The sequence below is a fragment of the Andrena cerasifolii genome, chromosome 11 (assembly GCF_050908995.1).
Source record: "Andrena cerasifolii isolate SP2316 chromosome 11, iyAndCera1_principal, whole genome shotgun sequence".
NCBI classification, from domain to species: Eukaryota; Metazoa; Arthropoda; class Insecta; order Hymenoptera; family Andrenidae; genus Andrena; species Andrena cerasifolii.
Window position 1 is genome coordinate 323,463 of NC_135128.1, and position 9,325 is coordinate 332,787.

At 39.5% G+C, this 9,325-nt stretch overlaps 1 protein-coding gene across 1 annotated transcript; it reads left to right on the forward strand.

Annotated features, from left to right (window-relative positions):
• Positions 1–7,648: 7,648 nt before the first annotated feature.
• LOC143374892 (uncharacterized) lies at positions 7,649–9,123 on the forward strand. The gene is made up of 4 exons (XM_076823441.1): positions 7,649–7,992; positions 8,073–8,120; positions 8,181–8,331; positions 8,412–9,123. Exons 1-4 carry the CDS (start codon positions 7,649–7,651, stop codon positions 8,583–8,585), a joined length of 717 nt encoding a protein of 238 aa, XP_076679556.1. The 3' UTR covers positions 8,586–9,123.
• The last annotated feature ends 202 nt before the right edge of the window (positions 9,124–9,325 follow it).

Genomic DNA, 9,325 nt, shown 5'->3' on the forward strand with positions numbered 1-9,325 from the left:
TATACGGCGTTAATTCCGTTTATTCAATATTTGTCCTCACTGCCGTTCATTCATTGGCAAAAGTGTACATTTCTTACGTTACCATTGAATGAACAGCTTACCCGGTCTTTTTTTCTTTTGACACTTTCGCCGCGAGTGTGGAGATTAGGTTAACCCACCCTAAAAACCAAATTTCAACTACAGTAAATCCTCGTTACCAGCCCTACGAACGGGGCTGGCGGCGGGCTGCTAACGCGTTGTGGACACTATTCCGCGCGACCAATGGCGCGAGTGAGAAAACCCAATGAGCGAGCGAGAGGAAACGAAAGAGTTGACGGCAACTTCGTATCGACTCTTTGTCTAATCCTTTGTCAGACTTTTAATGTAAGTTATAACTATCAAATATTGTCTGACTTTAAGTAATAAAACAGCTCGCTTATGACAATAACATTCAGAGGATTAAATAACGACTTTTGAATACTAATTTTAAAAGACATGCAGTCTCCCCGCGCCCACGTTTCTCTCCGCGGCGCTCCCCCGCGCTCCCCTCGGAGGACCAGAAAATTTCTCGAGGAGCACCGTCTGAGCATACGCGTCATCTTTTGTATATAAGTTTACATCTACGGAATAAATCAGTCTTATATTCTTACAACCAATGGGGATGTAGGCCTTCGTGTTACGATCCCTCGATTCGACGCTAATATTTTGTGGGGGCTTTAAAAGTGTATAGTCTTGTTTAATGTTATGTATTGTTTTGTTTGTTAATTAAATAAATTCCCCGCTAGCTGGGTTTTATACAGCTTTCAATTCTCTACCAGAATATATACCTACATAGGACACATGCTGCAATTTTGGGTTGATGTTAATAAGTAATAGAAGTAGAGTGGATCGGAAAAGTGGTAACTGTTTTGTCCGCTACTGTATATGAGCCGTTATTACGGGCGGTTGAGTATCTTAATGAAATAGTCTACTAATGAAATAGACAGATTTCATAGCCGTTTACATAGTACCCTTTGATCAGGGCACAGCAATTGTTCATTCTTGTCAACAACCTACCTAATTCTAAGTGTTAAAATGAATGGGGCTCGAGATACAAATATATTTATACAGAATGTTTTCGCACGAATAGGCACACATTGCATAACTTGGGTGTAATATTGTAAAACAAATGTATACTCCTTTTAACGCGCACTAATATCATGTTTAAAATTCATCAAAATTCATGAGATTAATTTGGTTTGGAGTGTCTCTGTAGTCATTTTATTCTGTATGGGTCATTCCACCCCTAATCGATCATTTTTTTTCCGTCGATGGCTGAGACTTTGTTCCAAATGGAATATGGTGTAGTCCTTGGGAAATTATGGGTGGTTTAATTTGATTTCACGATTTTTGTCCATTTTCATGAAAATGAGTTGTAGGGTGACCTGCCCAGGGAATTAACACTTAAGCTGCATGTCTTTTAAAATTAGTATTCAAAAGTCGTTATTTAATCCTCTGAATGTTATTGTTATAAGCGAGCTGTTTTATTACTTAAAGTCAGACAATATTTGATAGTTATAAAGTGTCAAAAGAAAAAAAGACCGGGTAAGCTGTTCATTCAATGGTAACGTAAGAAATGTACACTTTTGCCAATGAATGAACGGCAGTGAGGACAAATATTGAATAAACGGAATTAACGCCGTATAAGTTATGAGTAAAAAGAAAATAAAAAGAAAAATAGGCGTTAATTTTTCGTATTACATGAACAACGTTCATTCACTGGACAGGTCACCCTACAGATGATTTTTTATCTGGGGAACTATTTATCGTATTTACTCGATTCCTTTTTATTTTAATCGAGAAGAATCGACCTTCTTGAATAATTTTTTTCAGGTTGAAAAATCATTTTCACAATAATGAGAATTATAAACAAAGTTTTATTTTGCAAATTTCGGCTCGTAGACACGATTTTTAAAATACCCCTAAAATACTACCATATTCGCTGAAGTGTTCTCTATAAAATAAGGCTACATGGCGTGGTACTGCATCATTTAGGTGTTACCGCTCATATTCAACGTCGTAGTCAGTTGTGGGCTCCTTTCAACAGCAGAGGATAATATGATCATTTCGAATGGTGGCGATAAGGGTAGCAAGTAAGAAAGCGGTCGAAACTGTTGCATGTTGAAAACAGTAATCAAAATCAAAAATCGAAAAATTCAAAGCCTTGTAATTTTTAAACAAATTCGAAATCGGCAAAACAATGACTTAAATCCCCCATAACTTAACGAGGACTACATCATACTCCGTTTAAAACAAATTTCCAGATATCAAGGGAAAAAAGTGGTCAATTTGGCGTGGAATGACCCATATGTTTTGTTTACCATAGACTAAAAATTGTATTTTACAAATAGTAGTTTACTTTTACAGTTACCATATAAATTTTTAACTAAATTTCAATTCGATAAATTACTTTCATTTATCCAAATTTCCTTATCAGCTACAATCGCTAATTCATACGCTTGTTTTTTTTAATAGGAATTGTACGCGGCAAGACTTCTGGCAGGGCTAGCATTAGGAATATTTATTTGCGTTCTCCCAATGTACATAGGCGAGATATCGTCACCAGCGACACGTGGTGCTGCATCATCTTTGGTAGGCATTATATACAATACCGGCATTCTTGTGACGTTCATAGTTGCCCCGCATCTCTCGTTATCTCTGATGGCTGGAATTTTCTTGGTCGTCAACATTGCTTTCGCAATCGCCTGTTGCTTTATGCCCGAGTCACCGTACTTCCTGATAATGAGAAATAGAGTGGACGAAGCGGAAGACGTTTTGGAAAAACTAAGAGGGAAAGCCGACGTTTCTGAAGAATTGCAAACGATGGTTGACTCCCTATCGAAAACAGAGAAAGACGTGGTAAAGAGTGGAACTCTGAAGGACATGTTTGCATCGCGTGGAAATTTACGTGCCCTCATTATTATACTGCTGTTTACCGTGATGCACAATTTCGGTGGTTTCTTTACAATTCTCATATACGGTCAGCTCATCTTCAAATCAACCAGCAATTTGATGTCTGACTATTCGATGAATATTGTTATCGGTGTAACGCAAGTGGTCTCCTCCTTTCTAACTACATTTTTGGTCGACAAACTTGGCCGTAAGCCATTTATTCTCGCGTCGGGTATTACAGCAGCTATTTGTGATCTCATGATTGGTGTTTTCTTTTACGCGGAGGAATACTTGAATTTGAACGTACAGATGTACACTTGGGCACTACTTCTAGCTTCCATAATATTGATTTTCACTTTCAATTGCGGATTGGTCTCTTTACAGATCATCCTAATGTCAGAAATCTCTGCTACCGAGGTCAAAGCAATGGGCACGTGTCTCGTAGGTGTAATTGGTGGGGTGTTAGGTACTATAGCGACCAAACTTTACATATGGGTAGCTATAAATTTGAACTATGGTCACTCACTACCATTTTTAGCGTACTCTGTAGTCGTTGCAGCTTGCACACTAATTCTGTTTCGCATTACGCCAGAGACGAAAGGTAAAACGTTCGTAGAAATTCAAAGAGACTTAAATACATGATGATTATTGGTATTTTTTTGTGTCTACGCCGTAAACTCTACGACAACGCGTGCACGATGAATTAATTTCACAATCATGTCTGTGATAAAATGCAGGGAGCACTTTACAAATAAGTTCAGAAAGTAAATCTCCGTTGCTTTTAAATGTTGCGACGACGTGTAAAGTATAATTTATAAACAAGAAACTTGTTATGTAAATAATACACCGTATTTTTAACTGCATTTTATATAAAAGGAATACTTTCCTTGCCATACGACAAGTACTGAAATTTTAAGATGTAAGCAAAGTGGAAACTAATGTAGAATATTTGATGATATTCCAAGAAATAGAAAAAAACGATTTTTATTATTTTCATTAGAATTCTTAAGTTCCGTAAATTTAAATTGCAAATGATGTTTGTCAACTGTTTTGAGAACCTGTCACCTTCTTAAGGTTAAGTAGAATGTAAATAAATAAAATATAAATCAAAGTAGTTTAATATAATATAACAAAGAATAGTATAGTATGGCATAATTTGCAGAGCAATTGAAATAGGAATTGCTGCGATTGGCTCGTGGATTTCCTCGATGAAAATACGAGAGTGGACGTGATCATCGAGACGCTGGACATTGACTACGAGGATATCAAATCCCTAAATAAGCTAAATGTAGTTAATACTCTGCGATGAGGCTGACACGCAAAGCACTGTGCCATGCAAAATGTATTTAAAAATATTCAACTGGTGGTCTGAACGCCAGAGGGAAATACACAAATAAAATATAATAAATTTTTAATGCATAACTGTTTTGCTTCACCCTCCTCAACCACCGACCTCCTGCATGCACGCTAGATTAAGAAGATAGTTGTAATTATTATGTAGAAGTAGTACGATTCATGATCAAAGCGGTAACCATACACGTATGATAGAGGTTTGATAGATGTTCAGAGTGGTACGTTAGGCGTTGAAAGCGGTACGATAGACGTTTGATAGACGTTCAGAGTGGTACGTTAGGCGTTGAAAGTGGTACGATAGACGTTCGATACACGTTCAGAGTGGTACGTTAGGCGTTGAAAGTGGTACGATAGATGTTGAAAGTGGTACAATAGACGTTTGATAGACATTCAGAGTGGTGCGTTAGGCGTTGAAAGTGGTACGATAGACGTTGAAAGTGGTACGTTAGGCGTTGAAAGTGGTTCAATAGACGTCCAATACACGTTCGATACGCGATCAAAAGTGGTGTGACCTAATCGAATGATGTGTCCAAAGAAGAAGGGAGAAGAATTCGAAGGATATGATAAGTGCACTCTGAGGATGGTCAGTGAATAATTCGAATATGTATAGAAGGTGAGGATGGTCAGCGAAAATGCAGGTGGCCTGTGATGAAGATGGCGAAGAACAAAGGCATCCTACTTTGCAAAGCTATGCAACTTTAGGCATGGGCCCACATGTGGCAGCTTGGAGATGCAGCGAGACCAGTTGTCTTCAAATCGTGGTCAACGTGCAGTCTCTTTGACAGTTCTTTGAAACACTTTTTGCATTTTTTGTGTTACGTGAAATTGCTTTGAAGAAGATTGCTTTTGAAGAATATTATCAATCGTTCAACGCATGGAAATGCAATCGATTAATACCGTAAGTTTCCATTATCCTATTTTAGTGAATCGTTGTGTTAATAACTTTGAGAATTATAAGAAAACTCGGTTTCAGATTATGTCATTGCCCATGAATTTGAAACGTCCGGCTACCGCTACGATCACCGCTGCTGCGGTAGTTATCCATTCATCCAGCCCGAAAATGTATGTGGCCTGTCGAAATGTTGCGGTTCAAACCGAAGAAATTCGATGTGCAGAACTTTATGAGGCGGAAGCTAATCAGGATGGCGATATATTTTTAAAAGTTTTTAAAAAATGCGATAATCCAGTACACGACTACTTCGAGGATGATGAGGAATATTGGATGCATCGATATGAACAACAAACGTTTTTACGCGATTTCGATGATGATGATAATGTACAAATAACTATATCTCGGAATAATCATGAGTATCATCCAAAGAGTGTGGTTTGGCGAAACGTCAAAGCGGAAAATATTGATTTTGATACGTATAGGAATAAAGTATCGGGGCTTCGGGCTAGTGTTGTTGCAGTTCAAACTGACCCTGTGCAAGTTCCTATGGATTTACCATTAACTAATCTATTTGCTGATGATGTGATCGAGTGGGATAATTAAGCCCAATAAATTTTAATTATATTTTTTATATTCTATATTATTCCTTCATATTATTCTTTCATATTATTATTTGTAGCAATATATATATTTCTTAAACATATATTATTTCTCAATTTTATTTACCCGTGTTCCTCCTCCCACGGCCTAATTTTTAAGATTCGCCGATTCAATAATTATTATTTCTCTGCGTTAGGAAAAAAGATTTCTGCTGACGCAGCATAATTCTATTTCGTTCTTCGCGCCGCCAAGTGACATCACCCTGCACGGCCGTTCCAGAGGAGTCGAATTACGCGAGATCGCGCGATACGCAGCAACGTTAAATCGGAACGCTTTGAAATACAGTTAGCTTTAGAATGCATGCGATTCTATCCCCTATGTAGTGGTGTCTCTTTCCCTCCTAGAATTTTAACTTTAAAGTAATGCTCCGTCTTTTTCCCTCGAAGACGCGGTGTCGAAAAAAAAAAAAATTTCTCATAAAAATAAATTATTATTATACGCCGACGTTTGGCAACGGCTCATGGTGTGTGTGTGTGTGTGTGTGTGTGTGTGTGTGTGTGTGTGTGTGTGTGTGTGTGTCACATATGTGACGCTCCGTTGGTTTCGCTATATGTACCATTCGGAAAAGACTAATGTCTGAGACGGCGTTTGGGGGAGTTGGTTAGGCGGCTGACTCGTACCGCGGAGGTCTTGGGTTCGAGCCCCGTCGCCCCGAGAAGTTTTTTCATTTATATTAATATGATAAAATTAATATTTCCTTCCTTACCGACAGTCTGTACCACGCTCCAGAGTAGCACCTTCCTTACCGACAGTCTGTACCACGCTCCAGAGTAGCGCACCTTCACCCGCGGTTCCTCCTCCTCCTCCTCGATGATACCCCCCACCACTCCGCCATCTCTATGACGTCATCCGCTGCCAGCCCGCCGACAAAAAAAACAAATTTTCAAATTTGAATTAGAATCCCCATTGCCATACTACTAATAACATATCTCTGGGCATCAATGTACGCGATAATTGTTGCATCTCAGTCGACGGCTCGATCTGCTTAATTTTCAATATTAGCATGAACTCCGATAACTCCTATCATTTAGGTATTAAAAAATTTCTAGAGGTCGATGATTTTTATGATGTCGGCATAAAGTCTTCCGTTCTTGGTGTATATAAATGCGCCAGATTGAGCCCTGAAATTCTAAACATCTCCCCCAATCAGGTTCGCGCTAAATGTTATAGAATTCCTTTTTACGGTAGTACGCCCATTGGCAGTAACGGCGACCCCATCCCCTTAGAAACCCGTAGTTATGTCGTTGCCGTTATTACACACAGCGAGAAGTCGTAGTATTCAAATTCTTCAATATTTATTTTCGTTAGAAGTATCTCGTTGTCAGTCCCTCTCCCTTGTGTAAGCCTCTCGCGTCAGGTGGTCACCATGGTGGTTTTAGTGGGTGCAAGCCCCACATAATCTTACCCCTCCCACGGGGGTGAGATATTCGTTAGGGATTTCCACCATGTGAAAAAAAAAAATCGTTTTCCCTATTCAGTTTCGTCTCCTGTTTTTGGTAAGTTACGACTATTTTCTGGTGAGTGACGTGCTATAATATTTACATTTTCTTCTTTTGTACTGCTCTTCACAAGTAAAACCATACTTACACGTATCCTTGTTAATCTCTGGTGATGAGTTATTTTATCGTTTGGTTCGAATGTTTCAGCATGGGTCATTTTCACGTTTTCTACTGTTGTAGCCTTTGTTGAGTTACACTCCACTTATTGAGTAGCACGTTATACAGGTTCGTCTTGAATAGGTGGTGCATAAAATATTGCATGTAAAATGTAAAAAACAGCTAACACGCCTTTGTTAAGTATTGTAACATGTACTTTTTTTACTTACAGACCGACATGAGCCAAAGAGAGAAACGTGTGGTTACCAAACCCACACGTTACCAAACAACATCTTCGGAGGAGGAAACTCCGAAACGGCGAAGGACGTCGACCGCGCCGAGACCAACCATCAACCAGGACATCCAGGATTTGTCGATTATCATGCAGGAAGACGGTCCAACAACGTCAAACGGTGTTCCTACTGTTAACTCGGATAATATGTTTCAGGATACGTATGCCGCCAATGTTCCTGTCTTCGAAGCATTCGCAGATCCAGGGACAACGTCGTCTGCACGCGCCACTGTGATCCACAGTGAGCCGTTGCGGCACAATACAGCGTCAACCCAACCTCCTGATAATGGGTAAATTTACATGTTTCTTTTTTTTTTGCTATAAAAATATTACTGTAAGGACATTTTCTTATAAATGTTAATGTTCGCAGGAGCATGGAAGATCTCACGGAGCGCAATCGGATCGAGGCGGAGCTAATGTAAGTATCGCGTGTATCGTGTTTATTAATACGTTACGTCTCCATCCGTTCTGTTTGCAGAAGAATGAATACTCTCTTGCTGAGTATTCAGAAATCTGTCCAGGCCACCCATAATACCGGTCAACCGATGAAACCAGCAGTCCTCCCTTTGTCTTCAGTGCAGGAGGTGGACTGTTTTGAGGACATCGATGACGACACTTATTCCAAAGTTGTAAGTGAAAACGAAATTATTCTTTTATTTACTTTTATATATAATATATACTTACATCAATCTTTACTCGCTTTGTTTAGGTAAAGTATTTCGAATACGTGGGCGGGTTCGATTTGAAGGGAGCGGTCAAGTGCTGCTTCAAGGAAGCACTGCCGGACGACTTAACGTCGTCGTTCACTTGGTTTGGCCGCGAAGGACCCAGATCCTTATGTGACACCCGCATCGCGAGGGCGATTTTTGGTACGAAACAATAAGCATTTTTCATCTTTTCACGTAGAATTATTGTTACTATTACTGTATGTTCCATTGATGCTAACGTACTTTGCATACATTTCTTTTTCAGATGGTGTGGCTCAGAATCCCAAGTTCCAGAAGCCAACCCGATCGGACTTCCAATTGCGGATGCAAGCGGAACTGAAGGCGGCAAAGGAGAGGATACGCTGTAGGAAGCGTGGTCCGCGCACGAAGCCAGCATCGCCATCCCAGGAACCTCGAGTGCCCCGCAGTTTCTGGAGCGACCAGCAGCCCGACGAAGCTGATGACGACCTCTGAAGGTCCGTTTTCACGTGCCCATTAAAAGTAGAGATGTGTCTCCTTTTACAGTGGCGAAGAGACCAAACGGTACTTTTCAGTGCCCATTTTAATTTATTACAACGGGAACTATCTCTCGACGTTCACAATGAACAACAATCGGCATTTTTCAGCGCCCGTTTAATAAAATACTCATTAATCGGTACTTTCCCAGTATCATTTCAATTTTAAGCTAATATTGTATTTGTTTTCAGAGTTAACACAAGCGAAGAAGAAGTAGTGATTCTACGCAAAAAAATAAGTCAAATATATAGAATAAAAGTTTCTGATATTGCCCTTCGTTCCAGACAAAATTGACTTATGTTTGCATCTAGAATCACCACTTCTAAATGTAAATATTGAAAGTTTCTCTTCCGATTTATATGTGCCACTTATATTATTCTGTAATTGTAATCACTGTATG